At 38.9% G+C, this 27,270-nt stretch overlaps 1 protein-coding gene and 1 non-coding gene across 12 annotated transcripts in view; one reads left to right on the top strand and one right to left on the bottom strand.

The window, feature by feature from the left end:
• The window catches only part of MYO9A (myosin IXA), a 290,323-nt gene that overhangs the window by 48,424 nt on the left and 214,629 nt on the right, over positions 1-27,270 (top strand). For all 11 annotated transcript variants that reach the window (XM_064382198.1, XM_064382203.1, XM_064382199.1 and 8 more), the window contains exons 2-4: positions 10,763-11,673; positions 22,947-23,041; positions 27,132-27,194. In XM_064382198.1, the coding sequence (XP_064238268.1) occupies positions 10,834-11,673; positions 22,947-23,041; positions 27,132-27,194 (998 nt within the window). In that variant the 5' untranslated portion in view covers positions 10,763-10,833. The remainder of the gene's footprint in view (positions 1-10,762; positions 11,674-22,946; positions 23,042-27,131; positions 27,195-27,270) is intronic.
• On the bottom strand, positions 11,728-11,919 carry LOC135277475 (U2 spliceosomal RNA). Its single transcript, XR_010345079.1, has one exon. It is a non-coding gene; the product is annotated as a U2 spliceosomal RNA (small nuclear RNA).

Here is a 27,270-nt window from a genome sequence, read left to right as displayed (position 1 = left end):
TAGAATAATGGTCTCCAGTTCCCTCCAGGTTACTGCCAATACCATTATTTTGTTTCTTTTTATGACTGAGTAGTATTCCATGGAATATATTTACCACAATTTCTCTATCCACTCATTGACTAATGGACATTTGGGCTGGTTCTATATTTTTGCAGTTGTGAATTGTGCTGCTCTAAACATGCATGTGCAAGTATTTTTTTTGTATAAATGACTTCTTTTTCTCTGGGTAGATACTCAGTAGTGGTGACTGGGCGATACCCTGTTGCCCTGGTTGGAGTGCGGTGGCATGATTTGGGCTCACTGCAGCCTCTGGCTCCCAGGTTCAAGTGATTCTTGTTCCTCAGCCTCCTGAGTAGTTGGGGGTACAGGCACGTGCCACAGTGCCCAGCTAATTTTTGTATTTTTAGTAGGGATGGGGTTTCACCATGTTCGCCAGGCTGGTCTTGAACTCCTGACTTCAAGTGATCCACTCGCCTTGGCCTTCCAAAGTGCTGGGATTATAAGCGTGAGCCACTGCGCCTGGCCTACTTTCAGTTCTTTAAGCAATCTCCATGCTGTTTTTCATAGTGGTTGTACTATTTTAGATTCCCACCAGCAGTATAAAAGTGTGTTCTCTTTTCACCACATCTCTACCAACATCTATTATTTTTTGATTTTTTTTTATGGCCATTCTTGCAGTAGTAAGGTGGTATCACATTTGGATTTCCCTCATCATTAATGATGTTGAGCATTTTTTCATGTTTGTTGACCTTTTGTATATCTTCTTTTGATATACAATTGTCTATTCATGTCCTTAGCCTACTTTTTTGATGGGATTTTTTTTTTTTTTTACTGCTAATTTGTTTTGAGTTCCTTGTAGATTCTGGATATTAGTCCTTTGTTGGATGTATATATTGTGAAGATTTTCTTCCACCCTGTGGGTTATCTCTTTGCTGATTGTTTCTTTTCCTGTGCAGAGGCTTTTTAAATTAAGTTTAATTAAGTCCCATCTATTTATCTTTGTTTTGCTTTTGGGTACTTGGTCATGAAGTCTGGAAGGGTTTTTCTGACATTATCTTGTAGAATTTTTATTCACGTCTTAGGTTTAAGTCCTTTGTCCATCTTTAGTTGATTTTTGTATAAGGTTAGAGATGAGGATCCAGTTTCATTCTTCTGCGTGTGGTCTGCCAATTATTAAAATTTTATTTATTAAGAGATGGGATCTTGCTATTTTGCCCAGGCTGCTCTTGAACTCCTGTACTCAAGTGATCCTCGCACCTTAGCCTCCCAAATAGCTATGACTATAGGCATGCACCACTGTGCCCAGCCTGATAATTTATTTCTCTCTTTATATTTTCTTCCACTGAAATACTACAAAATGTGTTTTCTTTCAGCACCCAGTTTTGCTTTTACTTGACATTGATCTGCTGTAGGTAAAACTTGGGCTTCTGTATTCTATCTAGTAATGATTAGCTGACATGCACTCTTGTCACATCTTATCTCAAATTCTGTTTCTCTGTCCATCCTTTTTTTTTTTTTTTAATTCTTTCAGTAGAAAAGTGTCTTTTTTTTTTCCTTTCTGAGAGACTCATCTGTCCACCTTTGACCTTAGTCTCATTTAGTCTTGCTTACCAAGGAACTTTGGCTTACCAGTTAGACTGCCTTTTTCTTCAGTTTTTAGCTGCTGTTAAAATCATATAGTTGTTGTGTTCCCTAGCCCCCTAACTAATAAATATTTCACTCAGAATCCTCCTGCTTTCTTTATAGCAGATTGATCAACACCTGCTAGCTACTTACTTGCCACTCTTTGGCTACCTCCTTAACTTCTTGTAATCGTTTTCTGTTTCCTACTTCTTTTTAGGAAATCAGTGATATCTAGAGACATTTGTCTCAGGCCTAAGCCTAAAATAATAGTATGGAAGGGCTAAAAAAAACCCTTAAGAGATATTTAATTCAATTTTCTTTTCCTGTTTTGCTTGATGTTATTTTGATTATACCAGCTTTCTTTTGGCTAGTGTTTGCATGGTATTGCTTCTCCTTTAAAGAAAAACTTTCAGATTCTTTGTCCTTATGTTGTAGATGTGTATCTACTGAAAACAACAGATAGGTGAATTGAAAAATTTGGTCTGACCATCTTTGTCTTTTAACTGGAATATTTACATGTAATATAATAACTGTTATATTTAGCTTTAAAACTTACTGTTTGTTTTCTATTTGTTCCACCTATTCAGACTTTTTTCCCTTCTCTTTTCTTGCTTCTTTTGAGCTCATCATTTTATTTTTTCACTTTTCTAGTTGGAAAGTTATACTTATTTATTTTGAACTTTTAGTTTCAGGAGTACTTGTACAGGTTGGTTCTTTAGATACATTGTGTGTTGCAGGGGTTTGGTGTACAGATTATTTTGTTACCCAGGTAATAAGCACAGTACCTGATAGGAAGTTTTTTGATCCTCACCTTCCTCCCTCCCTTTACCCTCAAGAAGGCTCTGGTGTCTATTGCTCCCCTCTTTGTGTCCATGTGTACTCAGTTTTTAGCTTCCACTTATAAGTGCAGTGTTTGGTTTTCTGTTCTCCCATTAGTTTACTTAGGATAATGGCCTCTAGCTCCATCCATGTTACTACAAAGGATATTATCTCATTGTGTTTTATGTCTGCATAGTATTCCATGGTGTACATGTGCAACATGGAAAATTAAACCTAAAAAAAAAAAAAAATTTTTTTTTTTTTTTTGAGACAGAGTCTCACTCTGTTGCCCAGGCTAGAGTGCAGTAGTACGATTTTGGCTCACTTCAACTTCTGCCTCCGAAGTTTAGGTGATTCTCCTGCCTCAGCCTGCCAAGTAGCTGGGATTACAGGCGCACTTATACCTCTATGGCTATTTTTTTTGTATTTTTATTAGGGACAGGGTTTTGTCATGTTGGCCAGGCTAATTTTGAACTCCTGACCTCAAGTGATCCACCCGCCTTAGCCTCCCAAAGTGTTGGGATTACAGGCATAAGCCTAAAAAATCTTTTTTAGTGGCTGCCTTAGAACAAGCATCAGCAAAATTTTCCTGTAAAGGACCATATAGTAAAAATTTTTGGCTTTGTGGACCAGCCTGGACAACATTCCATCTTGCTATGTTGTCCAGGCTGGTCCACAAAGCCAAGAAAAAAAAAAAAAGCTGGGCATGGTGGTGGCATGGGATTCTTGGAATGATGCTTTTCCGGCTGGAAACCTCTGTGGCCAGTGGTGTCTCTGCCTGAGTTTTTCTCGGGCCTGCTGGGCTTGTTATGCTCACTTGGCATGGCAGTCTGTGCTTGGCTGGTACTACTAGCCTGGATCCCACACCTACCAAAGGTGAACCAGACATGGAGTACTGAGGGCTGTGTGAGTGAGTGAGGGGTCTGGCCACTGTGCACAACCAGGCATGCTGGCTGCAGTGGGCAGGCAGCTCCAGGTGCTAGCATAGGTGCTGGCTCCCTGCAAGGCTGTGACTGGACCAGGTGTACCGCAAACAGCTTCCATGGTTGACACTGGGGAGTACAATGGTGCTTGGAAGCTTGGAGATACCAGGAACCACAGAGCCCCAAAGAAGGTGTCACAGCCCTGGGTTGGGGAGCTCCTAGGTCTGGGCTCCACAAAGGGCCTCAGCTCTTTTCTCCTTCTCTCTTCTCTCCTTCTGTTGCCTCTCATTATCCTAAGGCAGTGAGTGAGGGGTGTGTTTCAGTCCTGTTTGTGTTATAGCTCTTTTAGCCCTATCACTTGACAGATCCCAAGTTCTTGTTTTGTACCCAGGAAGAATCAGGTACACAGACTTGTGGAAGGTGAGCAAGACCATGAGGAGCTTTATTAAATGATAGAACAGCTCAGAGGATACTTGCAGTAGGTAACTCCTCTCCACAGCCAGAGTGTCCTGATGAGTGTTCAGCTCTCAGCAGAGAGGAGATCATGGAGTGGGTAGCTCTTCTCTGCAGTTGGTTGTCAGTTATCTCTTTAGCTCTCAGCAGAGGAGACCCTGGGTGGGTAGCTTCTCTCTGCAGCTGTTTGTCCCGTCATCTTCTCAGCTCTTGGCAGAGAGGAGATCTTGGGGTGGGCAGCTTTTCTCTACAGCTGGCAGGTGGTTGTCTCCCCCAAGTCTGGCTCTGGCTGAGTTCGGGGCTTTTATAGGTCTCAGCGGGGAGGAAGTGTGTACTGATTGGTCCATAGGCAGCCATGGGCTGGCCTGTAGAAAGCACCACAAGTTGTCACTCTGGTCATCGGCAGCCTGGCCCCCAGGCTTCAGTCCCTGGCTTGAAAGTGGGGCTTCACCAAGGACCTGCTCCCTGCTGCCCAGGAGCCTGTCTGCCTCCTGCTGCTGTCGTTGGTGCCCAGGCTGTTTGTGACAGGGTCACATGCAAGTCAGCACTGAACTGCCCTCAGTACCCCTTTGGCCTCCCTCTAGTGTTTGTAGGCACCCAAAGTCTGGAGGGGGCCGAGGTGGCAGGGAGCTGGTGTACCAGTGCTACCTGGGGTGTGCCACACCTGGCCAGACTGTGACAGTGCCTGGGCTTGGACCCAATCTTGCTCTGAGATTGGAGTGAGTGCTGGGAGTGAGGAGAGGCCAGGCAGTGGGAGCAGACACCTCTGAGCCTGCAGTGGATGGCAGTGGGGGGCGCTTCCTGGGCCCCGAGAATGCATATATGCTGGTTCTGCAGCTGCAGCTTTGGTGGCTACAGCTGCACCTATGGTGGGGGCGGGCTCCTGCCTGCTCCCAGCCCCCAAGAGCACAGGGATGCCCAGGTCTGCAGCCCACCTGGGCGGGTGGCCACAGCTGTGCCCAGGAAGTACGATACTCCTGCCCTGCTAACTCAGAAGGTGGTGGGGCTCCCACCTGTTCCTGGCTTCTGCTGCCTTTATGGAGCACGCAGTCCTGGTTGCGCCTCTGCCACTGCAGCTAGTATTGTGGCAGTGGCCACTGTAGATAGGCCGCTGCTGCCATCAGTGACATGCACTTATAGTCCTGGCCTCTCAGGAGACTGAGGCAGGAGGATCACTTGAGCCCAGAAGGTTGAGGCTGCAGTGAGCTGTGATTGTGCTCCTGCACTGCAGCCTTCATGACAGAGACAGACCCTGGCTCTATAAAACAAAAACAAAACAAAACAAAACAACAACAGAACAAAATGAGTTAATGGAAAAGGAACTGTAAGAGTGAATCAGAAAAAGAGTAAGACTATTAGGAAGACTACAAGAAAAATAACTATGTGAGGACACTTTCAAGAACTAGAAATTGGCTGCTTTAGTTATGCCACAGTTTGGTATGTTAAGATGAAGAATGAGGAAAGACCTTTGGATTACCAACTCCGTGGAATTTCATGACTTTTCCAGAGCATTGTCAAGTAGCTTGCTATGCAGGAAGAGTGGTACGGGAGTAGAAAGTGAGTTCCCAAATACTTGGGAATACAGTGATTCTCAAATACTATTTTCTGGACCAGCAATAATAGAATTACGTACATTTCTTCAACTCATAACTATTGTTGAGCCTGGTAATGTGCATTTTTAAAAAGTTCCCCAGATGATTTGAATGAAAGCTCATATCTCTGATTTGCAAATAAAGATTTTTCAAGCTGTTTAGCAAGGACTGGATTGTGATCAAGATGCATTTCTGAGCGGTATTTTGAGACAAACCTCCTTTTTTAAAAAAACACACACAGCAGTGATTGATAAAATAACAAAAAGATAAAACCAAATTGACAAAACTGGTGCCCAACAAAGATAAACATTTCTATGTTTTAGAAAGGAACAGGTGGGGTTTTGTCTGAGTTGGGCTTATTGTTGGAAACAATGGACCAAGAAAGGACTCCTCCGTTGAAAAAGATGTTTCTAAGTTTACTTCCAGGGCTGCCATGTTATACAACTTGAGGGATGAGATTGTAGTTGCTCAGTACAGTGGTCTTCAACCTTTTTGGCACCAGGAACTGGTTTCATAGATGACAGTTTTTCCATGGATAGAGTGGTAGGGGATGGTTTTGGCATGAAACTGTTCCACCTCAGATCATCAAGCATTAGATTCTCATAAGGGGCATGCAGCTTAGATCCCTTGCATGTGTGGTTCACAATAGTGCTCACGCTTCTGTGACAATCTAATGCTGCTGATGATCTGACAGGAGGCAGAGCTTCTGATGATCTGACGCTCAACTGCTGCTCATGTTCTGCTATGTGGCCCAATTCCTGACCGGCCCTGGACTGGTCTGCGGCCCAGAGGTTGGGGACCCCTTGACTTAGTGCATCTCCTGGAGTGGTACAGGTCTTAGCCTCCCCGGCTATAAGAAGGAGATTTGTTGCTGACTGCTGCCAGAGGCTATAGCTTATATGAAAGCAAACATAGCTATACAAACTAGGAACCTGGTAGCTCAGAGTACATCCTCACTTTTGTTGCAGAAAAGAATCTCCAACAAGAATATCTGTAAGAAAAATATTTATGAGATAACTGAGGAAATTTGAACATCAATTGATCATTTAATATCAAACATTTTTAATTTTTAAAAATATATGATACTGTGGTTGTCTTAAAAATGTAGTAAACGGTAGGTTCTCAGTAAGTGTTTGTATGAAAAACAAAAAAAAAGTTCCACCAAAGGTACACTTTTAAAGCTAAATTCTCAAACATATGAAGTCATCTCAGCTAAGGAGGATATAAAATAATCAGAAGAGCTGTTCAGTTTGGATGACATTTCAGTGTTGATCTGAAAAATATTAAATTACATACTCAGAGTTTTCAAAAAGAAAATTGAAGTAGTAATAGCCCTTAAATTTAAATAATTTTGAAATGTAAATAGGCAGAAAAAAGATCAGGTAGATTTGAAAATGACAAAAACTTTAGAAGTGAAAAATATAGTTGTAATTTTTAAAAGCCAACAACATGGTGTTCATGAATGGGAAGAGTCAATAAGCTGTCAGCTCTGTTCAATATTAATCTGTAAAATCAATGCAGTATTAAAATCTCAAAAGATTTTCTTTTTATGATAGTAAGCATGCTAACTTAAAATTTTTTATGGTAAATAGCCAAGGTAAAATTTGTGAAGAACAACCCATTAAGGTAATGTGCCTTTCAGATACCAAAATTATAGGACTGTAGTAATTAACAGAGGTTCAGGGGTGGACAAATAGACCTATAGAACAGAATACAGAGCCCAGAACAGATTGATAGGTACATGAAATTTGCCACACGACAAAGATGGCATTATAAATCAGTGAGGAGGCTGGACGTGGTGGCTTATGCCTGTAATCCCAGCACTTTAAGAGGCTGAGGCAGGCGAATCACCTGAGTTCGAGACTAGCCTGGCTAACATGGTGAAACGCTGTCTTTTCTAAAAATACAAAAATTAGCCAGGCGTGATGGTGGACGCCTGTAATCCTAGCTACTTGGGAGGCTGAGGTGGGAGAATCATTTGAACCCAGACCACTGGAGACAGGAGTTGCAGTGAGCTGAGGTCTCACTCCTGCACTCCAGCGTGGGTGACAGAGTGAGATTCTGTCTCAAAACAAACAAACAAACAAATAAAAAAAAAAAACCATAAACTAGTGAGGAAAGGATAAACTATTCACTGTGGTACCGGTTCAGTTGCTAATCTGAGTTGAAGTGAAGAAAATTAAGAGTCCTATCTCATAGCATACTGAAAATAGATTCCATATGGATTAAAGAGCTAAATGAGAAAAGCAAAACTTAGGTCTATTAGAAGAAAATGTAGGATAATAACTTTATGTCCTAAGGATAAAGAAGGATTTTAAAAAAATCTATATGAGGAGATAATAGTATACAGGTTTTGGAGACTTTATGCTTCAAATCTCACGTTTATTACATTCTGACTATGACTTTGGTCAAGTTGTGTAATCTTTCTGCATTTGTTTAATGAGGAGGGTGATTATAAAAACAATCCTCAGGGAGGAATTGTGAAGATAAAATGAAATAATCCATCCGAAATGCTTAGAAAAATTACTGGTACAAATAAGCATGTATTAATAGTTAACTACAGTTAATATTCAGTGAAGTTGAAGATGACCTAAAACCGAGCAGTTTCACTCTGGTAGGAAGCCCAGAGAAATTCTAGCAAAGATGTGTAAGGAAACACTTATGAGAATTGCAGCATTGTTTTAATAGTGTAATACTGGAAACTTCCTAGTGTTCACTAGGATAGTGGATTGATTCAAATCTTGAATTTATGGTGGGATACTGTTTGGCAGTTAACGAATATTGTATGTGTCAACACTTATAAATAAAAAAGAATATTAAAGTGAGAAGCAGACTATTAAATACATCATCTTTTTAAAGGTTAAAAAAAAATGAGAACTGCGCATGGTACCATCTGCCTGTAGTCCCAGCTCTAGAGAATAAGGCAGGAGAGGAGGATCGCTTGAGCCTGGGAGTTAGAGGCCAGACTGGGGAACATAGTGAGACCCTGTCTCTTAAAATTAATGCCATATATAATTTATGGAGACCACACAGGTAATAAAAATACAAAATTATGTATGAGAATAATACAAACCTCAGGATAGTGCTTATCTATGAAGTGCAAAGGAAGGAACTTTAACTGTATCTCTAATAGTTTGTTTATAAAGTGGTCTGGAGCAAGTTATAGCAGTTTGCAAACTTGTTGAATTTGGGTAGTAGCTGTATGGCTGTGTGTGTGTGTGTGTTTTTTTTTTTTTTTTTTTGAGATGGAGTTTCACTCTTTTTGCCCAGGATGGAATGCAGTGGTGTGATCTTGGCTCACGGCAACCTCTGCCTCCCTGGTTCAAGTGATTCTCTTGCCTCAGCCTCCTGGGTTCAAGTGATTCTTCTGCCTCAGCCTCCTGGGTAGCTGGGATTAGAGGCATGTGCCACCATACTTGGCTAATTTTGTATTTTTAGTAGAGACAGGATTTCACCATGTTGGCCAGGCTGGTCTCGAACTCCTAACGTCAGGTTATCAGCCCACCTTGGCCTCCCAAAATGCTGAGATTACAGGCATGAGCCACCACGCCCGGTCTATATGGCTGTTTTTTTATGTCTTCTATATTATTCTCTGTTTGAAAGACCATCTAGGCAAAAGGGAAAAAAATAGTTTCTTGATTAGAAGACTTTGACAAATATGTAGTAGTGTGAGAGGATAGATAGTACCCTGCGCAACATGGTGAAACCAGCAGTTCAGCGAATGATGTTGTGGCCCCGAATAGCTCTGGAACAAAAGTTAGCCAGGCAAGGTGATGCATACCTGTAGTCCCAGCCAGGTTGAGGTGGGAGGATCACCTGAGCCCGGGAGATGGAGGTTGCACTGAGCCAAGATCACGCTGCTGCACTCTAGCCTTGGTGACAGAGTGAGACCTTGTGTCAAAAAAAAAAAAAGGTAACTGAAAGTTTTTTTTTTTTCAATAGCACATCATCCTTATATGTTAAGGGATAAAATTAAAAGGGAAATATTGATGACACATGAGTGTAGTTTTTTGGGGGGACATAGAACTAATGAAGATGATAAGAAATAGGTTTTATTAGCCCTGGAAAGTGTGTGGGGCATATTTTCTCAGTTTAAGACAGGAATGAAAGAAATAGATGAGGTGAAGATAGGAATAAATTTTGAATTGGAGAAGCCATTTGAAGGAATATCACTATTTTCTCAGTGAGTTATGAAAGTTGATATTGTTCTTCTAGAAGTGCGATATACTATATATAAGGTTTCAGAAGATGAGAAGAATGAATATGCAGAATACTTGTAAAGAATGCAATAAATAAGTTTAGATAAAAAGATATAATGGTAGCATTGAAGGACAAAGGAAAGCTTAATAAAATTTGTATTGGGGCCTAGTTACATAATTTTGTTAAATTTGCCTAGCAAGTCAGGGGCAGGAGTCTTTTGTTGCTCTTGCCAAATTCTCTTCTTCCCACTTTGTGGGAGGGAGTGAGTCAGAGCCTAGAATTCCTTGAAAATATGTCTATCTCTTTAGTTGGTTTCTCTCATCATTTTCTTGGTTTTATGTAATTTCTCTGTCTATCTCATCCTCTTACTGTTTTTAACAAATTTTGCAAAATTTTTGCTCCATTGATGGCATTCTTTCTTGTTTTTGCTTTATCCTTAAGGAGTTTTTGGTATAGGGCAATTAGATTTGCATGATTATTCTGTCTTAATCCAGTCTTTGTTAAGTATAAAGAAAGAACTTGGTTCTAATTCAAAGTACCTTACAAACATTTGAGACAGCAGGAGAAAAATAATTTTTCTTTGTACTCTTTGGATTTTGAATTTTTAATATAATAAAACATTGAGGCCAGACATGATGGGTTACGCCTGTAATCTCAGCACTTTGGGAGGCTGAGGTGGGCAGATCACAAGGTCAGGAGTTCGAGACCAGCCTGTGGTGAAACCTCGTCTCTACTAAAAATACAAAAATTCATCGGGTGTGGTGGCAGGTGCGGTGGTGGGCGTCTGTAATCCCAGCTACTCAGGAGTCTGAGGCAGGAGAATCGCTTGAACCTGGGAGGTGGAGGTTGCAGTGAGCTGAGGTCATGCCGTTACACTCCAGCCTGGGTGACAAGAGCAAGACTCTGTCTCAAAAAACAAAAAAATCATAAAATATATGTTTTTTGGCAAGTTACTGTTTTAGAAAGTGCCCAGATTTGGACAGTGAAACTTCATATTATGTGGTCTCAGTGAAGCTGTTCCTGTGATAAGAGAAGAGTTAGTATTTTGTGTTTTAGAAGATATAATCAACACGCTTGTTAAGCTTTTCTTTCTTTAGCATCAGAAAGCAATGTGTATTTTCTTCTAATTATTTTGCATCTTTTATGTTACAGTTATTTTACCTAGAAAATGGTTTGCATGACTTTGAACATGTACTATCCATGCTGATGGGACAGGATCCAATATGAATATAAATGATGGAGGAAGACGACGCTTTGAAGATAATGAACATACATTACGGATATATCCTGGGACTATTTCAGAAGGGACAATCTACTGTCCTATTCCTGCCAGAAAAAACTCCACAGCTGCTGAGGTGATTGAGGCCCTTATAAACAGACTGCATCTGGACAAAGCAAAATGTTACGTTCTAGCAGAGGTAAAGGAATTTGGTGGAGAAGAATGGATACTCAATCCAACAGATTGTCCAGTTCAACGAATGATGTTGTGGCCCCGAATGGCTCTGGAAAATCGCTTAAGTGGAGAGGACTACCGCTTTCTTCTGAGAGAAAAAAACCTGGATGGATCAATCCATTATGGTAGCCTGCAGTCATGGCTACGGGTAACAGAAGAACGTCGCAGGATGATGGAACGGGGTTTTCTTCCACAGCCTCAACAGAAAGACTTTGATGATTTATGTAGTTTACCTGATTTGAATGAGAAAACTCTCTTAGAAAACCTACGAAATCGCTTTAAGCATGAAAAAATTTATACCTATGTTGGCAGTATTCTAATAGTTATTAACCCTTTCAAGTTTCTTCCTATTTATAACCCAAAATACGTCAAAATGTATGATAACCACCAACTGGGAAAACTTGAGCCCCACATTTATGCTGTGGCTGATGTAGCTTATCATGCCATGCTTCAGCGCAAAAAGAATCAGTGCATCGTGATTTCGGGAGAGAGTGGTTCTGGGAAGACTCAAAGCACAAATTTTCTTATTCACCACCTTACTGCTCTCAGTCAGAAAGGATTTGCCAGTGGAGTAGAACAGATTATTCTTGGCGCTGGACCAGTACTTGAGGTAAGTATATAGAAATCTTATTTTTAATTTTAATTTTGATTTTTCTCTTGAGGTGAGGGGTTCACCATTCCTGGAGGTACTGCAATACCAGGTTGATGTGTGAAGTGGATCAAACAAGCTCCTATTCCATCTCCCTGCTTCAAAAACCCATTTAATATATTGTCTTCAGATGGAAGACATTCCAGATATTAAACTGATAAAAACGGATCACTATAGTTAATCTTAGCCAAAGGTCTGAGAAACTATAGAGATACTGTTCTTGGTACTCTGGGCACACTGTCTGCAAACTTTTGCTCCACAAATTACTGCTCCACAGGGACAGTAATTTTAAAAAAAAGAAAGAAAAATATTGTTCTTATTCGTAAACATATCTTTAAAAAATAATTGATAGATGTGAGAAGATGAAGTAAAACTAAGGAGAAGTGCAGACATTATTTTTAGTAACCAAGAGGAGTTGGGAGATGGGAAAGCAAAAAAGATGGTGTGAAAGATTGAAGAGTGTGACGGTGGTAATTTTTTTATTTTTATTTTTTAGAGAGTGCCTTTGGGTCATTAATGATGCAAAGAAAAAGATGACTGGAGTCATTTTATATCTCTTTATAAGGGGAGAAAGCAGAGGCAGGTCCTGTCAGTAACTGCATTGTGATGGTTGGTGAAAATATTTTTTGCTGATATATTTGTATTTCTGCAAACTTAACAGCTGTGCCTAGCATCGAAACTTGTAAAAATGCAGAGAATATGGGAAAAAAAATGTTTAGTTGTGGGATGTTTTAGAAATAATATTATCCAATGCCAAAAGGAAAGAGAATACAGAAAGACAAATACTCTACAGTCTCCCTTATATGTGGAATCTGAAAAAGTTGAATGCATAGAAACAAAGAGGAAAGTGGGATTACTAAAGGCTGGGGGGATTGGCGATATGTTGGTCAAAGAACATAAATTTTTAGTTCTGTAGGAGGAATGAGGTCAGGAGATCTATTGTACATCATGATGGCTATAGTAAGTAACAATACATTGTATACTTGAAAACTTCTAAGAGTAGATTTTAATTAGTCTCATTACAAAACATAAGTATTGTGAGATAATGCATATATTAAGTAGCTTGATTTAGTCATTCTACAATGCAGACATATATGGAAACATCATGTTATATGCCATAAATATATGCAGTTTTTGCTTGCCAATTAAAAAAAAAAAGGGGATATAGTGTTTGTTTTAGACCTGAAAGGAAAAGGTAATATTACTCAGTTGTCTTTTTAAAAGATATTTTGTAGATATAATTTAAATACAGTAAACTACACATATTTAAAGTGTACATACAGCATGATGAGTTTTGACATGTATATACCCATGAAACCAACACCACAGTCAAGATATTGAATATATTCATTATCCCCAGAGTTTCCTCATATCTCTTTGTAATTCCTCTTTCACACTCCTCTCAGCCCATTCATATACGGGAAACCAGTTCAGTACTTTCTGTCACTGTAGATTAGTTTGCATTTTCTACAATTTTATATAAATGGAACTGCATAGTATATACCCTTTTATATTTGGCTTCTCCCACGTGGTATAATTATTTTGAGATTTATCCATGTTGTTGCATGTGTTAATAATACATTCTTTTTTATTGCTAAGGCAATAGTATTCCATTGGATATCACAATTTTTTAAATCCATTCACTTGTTGATGAATATATGGGTTGTTTTCAGTTTTTAGCTATTACATTCAAGAATCACTTGAACCTGGGAGGTGGAGGTTGCAGTGAGCTGAAATCGCGCCACTGCACTCTAGGCTGGGCGACAGAGCGAGACTCTGTCTCCAAAAAAAAAAAGTTGCTTTTCAGTTGTGTTTTTGCTTTTAACATTTTCCCCAGCATTTAAAGGAGTGGTCTGCTTTACAGGATACTATGCAATGCTTTTTTTTCTAACCATGTTGAATAAATGTTAGTATTTATCAGTAAATACTCTTTTCCAACCTTTTTTTTTTTTTTTTTTTTTTGAGGCAGTCTTGCTCTGTTGCCAGGCTGGAGTACAGTGGCGTGATCTGGGCTTACTGCAACCTCCACCTCCTGGGTTCAAGTGAATCTCCTGCCTCAGCCTCCAAGTAGCTGGAATTACAGGCATCCACTACCACGCCCAGCTAATTTTTGTATTTTTGGTAGAGATAGGGTTTCACCATCTTGGCCAGGCTGGTCTTAAACTCCTGACCTTGTGATCCACTTGCCTCAGCCTCCCAAAGTGCTGGGATTACAGGTGTGAGTCACTGTGCCTGGCCTCTAACCATTTTTAAGTAGAGTTTTGATATTGTTTATTAAAAAACCACAAAAATAATAATCCCTTATTATTCCAAGTTCCAACTTTTGGTTTCATTGATTTTTTTTCTCCTATTTCCTATTTAATTAATTAATTGCAGCTTTGATTGTCATTTTTGCTTTTGGTTTATATTATATTTAATTTGCTTTTTTTTTTTTGAGACAGGGTCTCTGTTGATCAGGCTGGAGTGTAGTGGCAGCAGTCATGGTTTACTGAAGCCTCAACTTCCCCAGCTTAAGCAATTCTCCCACCTTAGCCTCCCAAGTAGGTGGGATTACAGATATGTATTTCCACGCCTGGCTAAATTTTGTATTTTTTTTAGAGACAGAGTTTTACCATGTTGCCCAGGCTGGTCTTGAGCTCCCAGGCTCACACGATCCACCTGCTTTGGCCTTCTAAAGTGCTGGAATTAAAGGATTTTAAAGTTTTTAGTGTGATCTCTGAGGTCATTGATTTTAGATAATTCTTCTTTTCTATTGTAGTTATTTAGTGCTCTAAATTCTTTCCTAAGTATTGCTTGTAGTGCTATCCTACAAATTCTGATATATTGTGTTTTCATTTTTAGTTAGTTCAAAATATTTGATAATTTCCCTTTTGATTTCTTCTTCTTCTTTTTTTTATTTTGAGAGAGTCTTGCTCTGTCACCCAGGCTGGAGTACAGTGGCGTAATCTCAGCTCACTGCAACCTCCACTTCCCTGGAACAAGTGATTCTCCTGTCTCAGCCTCCTTAGTAGCTGGGAATACAGGTGTGTGCTAGCACACCTGGCTAATTTGTGTATTTTTAGTAGAGATGGGTTTCTCTATGTTGGTCAGGCTAGCCTTGAACTCCTGACTTCAGGTGATCTGCCCACCTTGGCTTCTCAAAGTGCTGGAATTACAGGCATTAGCCACTGCACCTGGCTTCATTTCTTCTTTGAACCATGGGTTGGTTAGATTTGTGTTTAGTTCATAAATAAATAAATTTTGGGAGACCTAATTATTTTATTATAAATATATAAAAAAATTTTAAAGATACTGAAAAATGTTCAAATCTAAAGCTTTATTTAAATTTATTTTCCTTAAAGCTTGTATACACCATAAGGCAAAACAGATTTTACGAAATTAAGTACAAACAAAACTTCAAATCAGTATTCTTTAGATTAACAGTATTACTTGAAAAGTATGGATGATACTGTTTTGTTGAAATTAATTTGCTACTCACGAGTGAATTTAGTACTTTCTAAAAACAATTACATACTTATTTGTGTCACTTTAGTTTCTTTCACATGACTAATTCTCAATAAAGATTTATGAATTTAATTTGCAGAAAGGTATAAATAATTTGAAATATTTTGATAGAAAATGAAAATCTTAAGTCTTATCTTTGGTCCACTGCACATTGTATCTGTCTAACCTCTGTATAGACTATAGATAGATAAAGATTTCACTGTCTCTGTATATCGATATTTATGTATATCTGCTTACATCTCTGTCTTTGCTTATAGATAAACATATGTAATGTATATATTTAAATTCTTAAACTAATTATACATGCTATAAAACAATGTAGAAACGAATGAAGTAAGAAATGAAAGCCCTCTTGTACAAACACTAGGTTGCTATAACAAAGGTCAGAACAATAAAGGATTAAAGAAGATAGACTCTTATTTCTCTCACATCATAATATACATGGTAGCAATCTTGGGCTGATCTGGTTGACTGTGCAGTGATGGGCACGGGCCCCTTCTTTGTGGCTCTGCCATTCTCAGTACATGGCTTCCATCTTAGTCTAAGATGACTGTTTCCATTTACCCCACTGATTTTTGGTTCTCATGAAGGTGCTTTTTTGTGTGTATAGTTAGTTGTTGTCATCTTTTTGTGTGTGGAGGAGCTTCAGTGGATCTGTGGATCTATTCTACGAACTTGGTAGGCCCCAATCCTGTTCTCTCAGATCCTATCCCCTGTTCTTGATTTGTATTTTAGTTCTTTTGTGGTTAGATAACACTGTGTTATATAATTTGAACTCTTTTAAATTTATTGAGACTTATGGCCCAGAACATAGTCTTTCTTGGTGGATATTTTTTTGTGTATCTAAGAGTTGTGTATTTTGGCCAGGTGTGATGGCTCATGCCTATAATCCCAGCACTTCGAGAGGCCAAGGAGGGTAAGTGTATCACTTGAGCCCAGGAGTTCAGGACCAGCCTAGGCAGCATGGGTGAAACTCTGTCTCTATGAAAAATAGAAAAAAAAATTAGCTGGATGTGTTGGTGTCCACCTGTAGTCCCAGCTACTGAGGAGGCTGAGTTGGGAGGCTGAGATGGGAGGATTGCTTGAGCTCAGGAGGCTGAGGCTCCAGTGAGCTGTAATGGTGTCATTGCACTCCAGCCTGAGTGATAGAGTGAGACCCTGTCTCAGGGAAAAAAAAAAAAAAAAAAAAAAAAAGCTGGTAGTCTTTGCCTTTGCTGTTTTTCATTTTTCCATGCCCATACTTTTGTACTTTTTTGCATGTCTCAATTTTTTGGTGAAAACTAGACATTTTTAATAATAATAACAATATGACATCTCTGGAAATGAGATTTTCCCAAGGTTTGTGGTTGTTTTTGTTACCATTGTTTGGTTGTTTCATGACTTCTCTGAACTAATTTTGTAAAGTCTCTATTATTGTGCATGAGGTCATCAAAAACTGTACTCAGTTGTCATAGTGGTTAGTTATGATTAGACTTGGATTTTCTTAAATGCCTTGAAGTTAAGGCTTCTAGTCTACTACAAGGTTCTGTGTACTTGTTGGTTTCCCCTTTCAGTACTCAGCCAAGCGGTTGTCAACTCTGCCTTACTTTTTACTTCCGGCTTACAAAGAACCTCAAGTTCAAAACACAGGTCTCCTGTGTTTTCTGAGCATGGACATATCCTGGGCATGTACAGTGCTGTGCATGCTTATGTCCTTCCATATGCCCAAGACTATATCAGATGTTTTCAAAGTCCCCATTCTACATATTATTCACCAGCTTTTCCTTTTAAGTTGTTTGGTTACCTTTTTTTTGCCTTACTTGGTTATTGCCACCTTAAGCAGTTATAATGTTTAAACAGTTGCCTCTGATTGTTTTTGACAAACACACATACTGATGGTGGGTGGGTGCAGTGGGGAGTGTGAAGAGGCTGTTTTCAGCAAGTGATTTCCAAGTAAGGTCAAGAAAACCCTGATGGCACCACTGCACTCCAGCCTGGGTTGACAGAGTGGGACCCTGTTGCAAAAAAAAAAAAAAAAAAAAAAAAAAAAAGGGTGGTCGGAAGAGGGGTAGGCACTGTGGCCCATGCCTGTAATCCCAGCACTTTGGGAGGCTGAGGTAGTTGGATCACTTGAGCCCAGGAGTTCAAGACTAGCCTGGACAACATAGGGAGACCCCCTCCCCCCAACCTCTACAGAAAAATAATTAGCTGTGTGTGGTGGTGCATGGCTGTGTGGTGGTGCATGGCTGTGTGTAGTCCAGCCACTCAGGAAGCTGAGGTGAGAGGATTACTTAAGTCCTGGAGGTGGGGGCTGTAGTGAGGTGTTACAGCACCACTGCACTCCAGCCTGGGCAACAGAATGAGATCTCTCCAAACAAACAAACAAACAAACAAACATACGTACACACAAAGAGAAAACCCTTTTTGTGAGTTTTTCCAGGAAAATGCCAGATGAATCAAATTGTGATGATTTTTCTTGGGGAACTAGACTTTGGAAGAGTTCCATCCTTGTTCTGATTCTTCCAGTGGCTTCTTGGGTATCTTTTTAAAAATGAAACAAAACAAAAAAAAAAAACAAAAAAAAACTCTGTCGTTATAGGATGTTGGTTTTTCTCTTCAGTATGGAGCAAGGAGTAGTAATAGCACAAGTTAAAATGCTTGATTTTCCTAACCAAGACTCAGCTGTTTTTTCTTGATTAAATGCCTCTTTGCCAAGGATTCTTGCAATCCTTTGGCTAATTTCCAGAGTTCTTAAAAAATTGAGTTTGACAAATTTTGTCAGCATTCTTGTGCCTTTTATGAAGGAGAGGATGTTTAGAGGTCCTTACTCTACCATCTTTGCTGATCTCACTCTCAATAATCTTTTCAAAATATTTAAGTACTGAAAAATATTTTATGTATTTACTCATGGGGCATTTACGCTGCTCTTCATTCCTTATATAGATCCATATTTTAATATGATACCATTTTACTTTGCTTAAAGGACTTCTTTAATGTTTCTTTTAGTGCAGGTTAGCTTGTGATGAATATTTTCAACTTTGTATATTTGAAATTGTCTTTTTTATGCCATTTTAAATGACTATTTTGAGGAGTTCAGTTTTTTTTGAAATAATCATATTAAAATTCTGTGAATTTTAAAATATTAATTTTTGTAGCCATCTGTGTACAATTTTGATATAGAATAGTTTCATTACTCCATAAAACTCTCCTAATATACTCCTTATCTTCTTACCCTACCCTCTGCCCTGCCATCCTTTCATAACTCGTGGGAACCACTCTTCTGCTCTCCATTGCTACTGTTTTTGTTTTTGAGAATGTCATATAAATAGAGTCCTATAGTATGTAAAGTTTTAATTTTTTTGAGACCCAGGTTTCAGTCTGTCACCATGGCTAGAGTGCAGTGGTACAGTCACAGCTCACTGCTGCCTGACCTCCTAGGCTCAAGTGATCTTCCCACCTCAGTCTCCAGAGTAGCTGAGATTACAGGCATGTGCCACCATGCCTGTCTAATTTTTTAAAACTTTTTGTAGGGATGAGGTCTCCCTATGTTGCCCAGGATGACCTCAAACTCTGGGCCTGAAGCAGTTTTTCCCGCTTGGCCTCCCAAATTGCTGGGATTACACATGTGAATACCACGCCTAACCATAGTATGTAAAGTTTTGAGACCGATTTCTCTTATTCTCTCATTCTCTCTGTTACAGCTTTGAAATTATCCTGTTTGTTAAAATATGACAGTTGTTTATTTTACTTCTGAGTAGTATTCCATTATGTGGATGAATCACAATTTATTAAAGCCTTCATTTGTTGATGGACATTTGGTTATTTTCAAGCTTTGACTGTCACAAAGCTGATGATAATGTTTGTGCCTTGATGTGTGTGTATACATAAATTTGTATTTCTCAATAGTAAACACCCAGGAGTGGTATTGCTGGGTCATATTGTAAGAGTGTGTTTAACATTTTTGAATGTTTTACTTTTTGTTAAGATTGTCTTCCAGAGTTGCTCTACCATTTTGCATTTCCACCAGCACTGTATGAATGTTCAAGTTCCTCTGCATCCTCAGCAATACTTGGCATTGTCAATTTTTGTTAATTATTTTAGCCATTCTAATAGGTGCATAGTAGTATCTCATTGTGATCTTGACTGAATTTTTGTAATAGCTGGTGATGTTGAACGTGCTTTCTCATGCTTATTTGCCATCCATATAACTTATTTGGTGAAGTATCTATTGCAAGCCTACCTCTCAAAATGGCCCTAAATGACTGTATGTAGTGATAAAAGTTGTATTGCAATCATAAGTTAAATAACAGGTAAAGCTTGTGATTGGCTGTTGACATTGTAGCATTGGGCAGAATCAAAAGTGGCATACAGGAGTAGTACATCACACCATCTGTATTTTGTATCTCCAAGCACACATTTTTTTTAAGTTTTTTTTTTTTTTTTTTAATTGAGATGGAGTTTCGCTATGTAGCCCAGACTGGAGTGCAGTGGTGCGGTCTTGGCTCACTGTAACCTCTGCCTCCTGGGTCCCAGTTCAAGCAGTTCTCCTACCTCAGCTTCCCAAGTAGCTGGGAATACAGGCACGAGCCACCATGCCCAGCTAATTTTTGTATTTTCTAGTAGAGACAGGGTTTCACCATGTTGGTCAGTCTGGTCTTAAACTCCTGACCTCGTGATCTGCCCACCTCAGCCTCCCAAAGTGCTGGGATTACAGGCATGAGCCACTGCACCCAGCTTCTTTTAAAGTTTTATCAAAATGTAAAGCATTTGACATTTAAATTAGTATTTCTTTGATGAAATCTATGTTTCTATTTCTACATTTTATTAATCTGTGCTATGTGCTTTTTCTAAATTCCTTGTAAAAAACCTTTCTGTGGTGGAAAGGGAAAAGGCAGAATGGAGAAACTATCCTAGGCATTCACAACTCAACGATGTCAAGATTTTTTCTGTATGTGGTTTGCAGATGGTTTGGTGATGATTGAGAGCCTGGACTCTTTTCCATGACTTACTAAAGTACGGTATAATCTAAACATTCACAAGGGACATTTCTGGAGATTTTTATGAATCTTTGCATTTGCTGGTATTATCATAGATTAATTTCTTAAGACACAGTGAAATGTAACTTCACAGAAATGTAAATGCATGCATAATAAATAAAGCAGTGGTTGTCAAACTTTGGCTTACTCTGAACCACTGGAAGCGGTTTTATAAGCACCGATTGCCGGACCTTATCCTCAGAGTTTCTCATTCAATAGTTTTGTGAAGGACCAAAGAATTTGAATTTCTCACAGATTTTCAGGAGATGCTGATGTTTCATGATTTGACAACTACTTTAGTACAGATGTAGTTACTGGGGCATCAGGTTGGTTGACCTCCTCACCATGTCTTGTGTGCGTGCCTGTGTTTGTGTGTACATGCTCTGCACAGTTACAGTTTAGCACAGACAGCTTTGCAGAGGTGTTCATTAAATGGCTAGTTTAGGTTTTTGGATTTAGAGGGCATGCCATTCCCATGAGATTATTTTATTTTTTATTTTTTATTTTTTATTTTTTTTATTGCATTTTAGGTTTTGGGGTACATGTGAAAAACATGCAAGGTTGTTGCATAGGTGCATACGTGGCAGTGTGATTTGCTGCCTTCCTCCCCTTCACCCATATCTGGCATTTCTCCCCATGCTATCCCTTCCCAACTCCCCACCCCCCCGCTGTCCCCCCCACTCCCCCACAACAGACCTCCGTGTATAGTGCTCCCCTCACTGTGTCCATGTGTTCTCCTTGTTCAACACCCGCCTATGAGTGAGAACATGTGGTGTTTGATTTTGTGTTCTTGTGTCAGTTTGCTGAGAATGATGGTTTCCAGGTTCATCCATGTCCCTACAAAGGACGCGAACTCCTCGTTTTTAATGGCTGCATAATATTCCATGGTGTATATGTGCCACATTTTTCCTGTCCAGTCTATCATCGATGGGCATTTGGGTTGGTTCCAGGTCTTTGCTATTGTAAACTGTGCTGCTATGAACATTCGTGTGCATGTGTCCTTATAGTAGAACGATTTATAATCCTTTGGATATATGCCCAGTAATGGGGTTGCTGGGTCAAATGGAATTTCTATTTCCAGGTCCTTGAGGAATCGCCACACTGTTTTCCATAATGGTTGAACTAATTTACACTCCCACCAACAGTGTAAAAGTGTTCCTATTTCCCCACATCCTCTCCAGCATCTGTTGTCTCCAGATTTTTTAATGATTGCCATTCTAACTGGTGTGAGATGGTATCTCAATGTAGTTTTGATTTGCATTTCTCTAATGGCCAGTGATGATGAGCATTTTTTCATATGCTTGTTGGCCTCATCCCATGAGATTATTATAGGAGAAGAAAAATGGTCCGCAATGAATCATATCTGTGTCTTTTCTAGTTTTGTTTCTTCAAGTATAATGTGAATGCTCAGGCGAGGGCAGCGGCTTTGTTTTTTAAAAACATTTAAATCTTAAATTTCATTGAGCTATATTGAGCTGTAACTTTCAATAAAATGTACACATTTAAAGTGTACACCTCAGTGAATTTTGATAAATGTATATATCCATGTAACCATCGTCATAGAATTGAGCTATAGATTATCTTTATCACCCCTTGTGTCCCTTTGTAGATATTTCTCAATTCCATCTGGATTCCTAGGTAACCTCTGATCTGCTTCCTGTTACTCTTCTTTTGTCTTGTCTAGAGTTTCATATAAATGGATTATATGATATGTACTTTGTGTCCGTTTTTTTGTGCTTAGCATAGTGTTTGATATTCATCAATGTTGATGTTGTTATCATTAGTTTACTTTTATTCCTGGGCAGTATTCCATTGCAAGGTACATACTTTGGGTGACAATTTAGGAAGCTTATAGTTCTTTTCTTTTGTATTGAGTACTCTAGCTTTGTTTTAATAGGCATAATAAAGTATAATACATTATATACTGGAACTTCATTATTTTCCAAAATTGTAATTATTTTGATGTAATAATATTTTTCTCCTTGTTACTTCAGTTTTGCAAACTTTTTAAAAAGGAAAAGTATAAATATATTGAGAATTTTTTGTTGTGGGGGCTCTGGAATATGAAAGAAAAATCTGAGCTTTAATGAGCATTAAGTTTTTAAAATTATGATTTATTTTGACTGGGCGCAGTGGTTCACACCTGTAATCTTAGCACTTTGAGAGGCCGAGGAGGGCAGATTGCCTGAGCTCAGGAGTTCAAGACCAGCCAGGACAACATGATGAAACCCCGTCTCTACTAAAATACAAAAAATTAGCCAAGCGTGGCAGCGTGTACCTATAGTCCTAGCTACTTGGGAGGCTGAGGCAGGAGAATTGCTTGAACCTGGAAGGCGGAGATTGCAGTGAGCCGAGATCACGCCATTGTACTCCCGCCTGAGTGACAGTGAGACTTTGTCTCCAAAAAAAAAAAAAAAATTTAAATAGACAGGTAAAATAAAATAAAATTATGGTTTATTTTACTGAATAACAGAAAATAAAATCTGCTTGGTCTTCTTTCAGTTGTTAATTGCTTTTTTAAAATTTTGCCTGAACATATAAGCAATTCACTTATATGTTCAGTTTCATTTTTTTGAATATGTTCAAATTCATTTAAATAATTTTTACTGTCTCTTTAGCATTTTGTCTCTGAGCTGACCTAAGCAGCTGACCTACTTCCCCCTCCAAAAAAAAGTTTTTTAAAGTGAAACTAATGAGAATTATTTATTTTGACAGGCCTTTGGAAATGCAAAGACAGCTCATAATAACAATTCAAGTCGTTTTGGGAAGTTTATTCAAGTAAACTACCAGGAAACAGGCACTGTACTTGGGTAAGTACCGCTACTGAGCAGAAGTAGCCTTTGAGCATGTTTTAATTTTTGTCTTTACCTTTTTATAAACTATAGATTGTTCATTCCCAGACATTGGTGTCAGCATTAAAATTCTTCCCTGTCAACTTTTTTTTCTTTTGGAAAAGTTCAAACCTCAGATAAATTCTAAGACTAATGTAACACTCACTCATACCCTTAACCTAGATTTGTTAATTGTTGACAATTTAGTGCATTAGCTTTTCTGTATATTATATGTACATTTGCTCTTTTAAAAAATTGTTTTCAGCGCTGGGCGCATTGGCTCACACCTGTAATCCCAGCACTTTGGGAGGCTGAGGTGGGTGGATCACCTGAGGTCAAGAGTTCGAGATCATCTTGGCCAACATATAGTGAAACCCCATCTCTACTAAAAAATACAAAAATAAGCTGGGCTTGGTGGTGCAAGCCTGTAGTCCCAGCTACTTAGGAAACTGAGGCATGAGAATCTCTTGAACCAGGAGGTGGAGGTTACAGTAAGCTGAGAAATGAGACTCTGTCTCTCATAAATAAATAAATATATAATTGTTTTCAAGTAAGTTGCACATGTAACTTGACTCCCCAATTATAATCTACATTATTCTATATAACCATATTATTCAAGAAATTTAATTTCGTTACAATATTGTTTCTTATTATATAGTGTATGTTCAGAGTCCTCTGGTTGTGTGAGCAGTATTCTTTATAGTTTTTTTTAAATGAACTTTATTTTTTAGAGCAGTGGTAGCTTCACAGCAAAAATAAGTGGAAAAGTACAGCAAATTCCTATATATCCCTTTAAACTCCTCCTACTATCACCTTTGTTTGTGGTTTCACTTTATGCAGTTTCAGTTACTCAAAGATAGTTGAGTATAGTACAATAAAATGTTTTCAGACAGAGAGACCACATGCATATACATTTTATTACAGTATATTGTTATAAGTTCTGTTTTTTATGAGAAGGGTCTCTGTCGCCGAGACTGGACTGCAGTGGTGCAATCTTGGCTCACTGCAACCTCTGTGTCCCAGGTTCAGGTGATTCTCCTGCCTCAGCCTCCTGAGTAGCTGGGATTACAGGCGTGTACCACCACGCCTGGCTAATTTTTGTATTTTTTGGTAGAGACAGAGTTTCACTGTGTTGACCAGGCTAATCTTGTACTTTAGGCATGAGCCACTGCGTCCAGCCTAATTGTTCTGTTTTATTATTAGTTATTGTTAATCTCTTACTGCAATGGTCCCCAACCTTTTTGGTGCCAGGGACTGGTTTCGTCAAAGACAGTTTTTCCACGGACTGGGAGATGATAGGGGAATGATTTCAGAATGATTCAAGCGCATTACCTTTATTATTAAATTCTCATAAGGAGTGTGCAGCCTAGATCCCTCACATGTGCAGTTCACAATAGGGTTCACACTCCTGTGAGAATCTAATGCCACCACTGATCTGATGGGAAGTGGAGCTCAACCTTGCTCCATCGCTGGCAGCTTGCCTCCTGCTGTGTAGCCCAGTTCCTAACAGGCCATGGACTGCTATGAGTCCTGCCCTTGGGGTTGGGGACCCCTGTTTTCTGTGCCTAATTTATAAATTAACCTTTGTCATAGGTATGTACGTATGGGGGAAAAAAATGTAGGCCAGGTACCCCTATGATTCTAGCACTTGGGAGGCTGTGGCAGGCAAGTTATTTGAGGTTAGGAGTTTGAGACTAACCTGGTCAATATGGTAAAATCCCATCTCTACTAAAAATACAAAAATTAGCTGGGTGTGGTGGTGCATGCCTGTGGACCCAGCTGCTCTGGAGGCTGAGGTTGGAGAATCACTTGAAGCCAGGAGATGGAGTTTGCAGTGAGCTGTGATCGTCTGGGCAACAGAGGAACACTCCTTTTCAAAAAAAAAAAAAAAATCAAGGGAAACAACATATATATAGAAACTTTGGTATTATTTGCAGTTGGCATCTCGGAATGTATCCCCCATGGATAAAGTGGAATGGGGCTACTATAGTTGAAAGAGAGAGCCTTTATAATTAAAACATATCTGGATTAAAACTTATACTTTTTACTAGCTGTATGATCTTAATATCTTTCAGTATCAGTTTCTATACTTGTAAAATAGGGGCAGTAATATTTGCATGTGAGGTGATTGTGAGGATTTAACATATTAGTTCATGTTATTTTCCTTTCTCCCATTTTAGATAGGTAAGAACCTGTTTCAGTAATTTTGAAGTGGTAATGGTAATTCAGAAAAAGAAATAAATTTTAATTATTGGTGGTATAGTGGCAATGGATTTTCAAAGAAGCTACATTTGAGCTTTATTTTAATGAAGGAATGCAGTTTACTGGACAGAGACTGGGAATGGACTAGGGAATTGGAAGTGGGGGGAAGAAAGTGAGAAGTACAGTCAGGAGTGACTGGAATCTTTGAGGGAATAGTCTGTCTGTGAGTGACTGAAGTATATAGCGTGTGGTGGGAGGCAACTGGGATAAATACAGTTTGAGAGTCAGATTCTGGCCCCCAAGTGGTTTGTCCTAATAATTTGGATTCAGTAATCTAAAGCTTTAGCATTTCAGATTCTAGAACACCCTTTCCATTGAGATCTTAGCTGATTGCACCCATTTGGGTAAGAAGTTTTAAAGACTTTAAGGGCACAGTCTGGATAAACAGAAAAAAATATCAGACATACAGTTGATGTTTAATTTCTCATTACTTTCAGGATAAAGTTAATTCTTCTGGCACATAGTATATTAGCTCTTGATCCTCGTCTGCCTGCCTATCTCATTCTCTAGTCATACTTAACTTAGGTCATGCACCACACAGTGATGTTTTAGTAGATGATGGACCACATATACTATGGTAGTCCCATGAGATTTTGATATCATATTTTTACTGTACCTTTTCTATGTTAAAATACACGAATACTTACCATTGTGTTACAGTCACCTATAGTATTCAGTGCAGTAACATGCTGTATAGGTATGTAACCTAGGAGCAATAGGGTATAACATAAGGCCTATGTGTAGTAGGCTATACTGTCAGGTTTGTATAAGTGCACTCTGTAATGTTGACACACAACAAAATTGTCTAATGGCGCATTTCTCAGAATGTACCTCTGTAATTAAGTGATACGTGACTAATTTTTTTTCCCTGAAGTTGGTATGTGTACCCTTCTTCCTTTTTAACTTTACATAAAGGCAGTTCTCCTTGCCTTCTGGTTAATCCTTCAGATTTTGAATTTATTTACTCAGTCACTCTTTCACCAGATATATGTAATGAATGCTTACTCTGTGCTATGTACTCACTGTCCATGGAAATTCCTCTTTACATCCTTTTTCCTTCTTGAATTGAATCTCAGGTGTCTCTCTTTGCGTATGTATAATATCCTGGTCATTGCTCTAATAATAAGCCCTAGCAGCTCGGTATGATAGTTGCTAGATTACCTACTTTCTTACTACCTTGTAAGTCATTTGAGAACAGGTAGTAGATAATTTATTTCTATATTCCCTGTAGTGGTATAGTAGCCTAGAAATAATGTAGAGTCTGTCTTGGGGGATCTTGTATACCATGTTTTAAACTTTTTATTTTATTTGCTTTACTGAAAGAAAAAAGAAAAGACTCGTGACCATATGAATTTAACATGGATAAAACTAACAGTACCCATAACACAATTATAATAGTATTTTTTTTTTTTTTTTTGAGACAGTTTCTCACTCTGTCACCCAGGCTGGAGTGCAGTGGTATGATCTTGGCTCACTGCAACCTCTGCATCCCAGGCTGAAACAGTTCTCCTGCCTAGCCTCCCGAGTAGCTGGGACTGCAAGTTCCTGCCACCATGCCTGGCTAATTTTTGTATTTTAGTAGAGACAGAGTTTCACCATGTTGGCCAGGCTGGTCTTGAACTCCTGACCTCAGGTAATCCTCCTGCTTCTATCTCGCAAAGTGCTGGGATTACAAGTGTAAGCCACTGTGCCTGGCCATTGGTAAATATTTTGAAATGGTCTGGATAGTATTTTACACTGTCTCCAAATACTTGTCTACCTTATGTGAAACTTTATTATTTATCAACCAATTTTATTTTTCTTGTAGTGCCTATGTTGAAAAATATCTACTGGAGAAGTCCAGACTCGTTTATCAAGAGCATAATGAACGGTACGTATTTTTATTTGTGTAATTAGATGAAGTTAACATTTGTATCATGCAGATTGACTTTTAAGGTCTTTGTGTA

Source organism: Aotus nancymaae, unplaced genomic scaffold (assembly GCF_030222135.1).
Source record: "Aotus nancymaae isolate 86718 unplaced genomic scaffold, 86718_ANA_hifiasm-v0.15.2.pri h1tg000003l, whole genome shotgun sequence".
In the NCBI taxonomy this organism is placed as follows: Eukaryota; Metazoa; Chordata; class Mammalia; order Primates; family Aotidae; genus Aotus; species Aotus nancymaae.
Note: the sequence above shows the minus strand (reverse complement) of the source record. Positions and strands in the feature narration are given on the sequence as shown.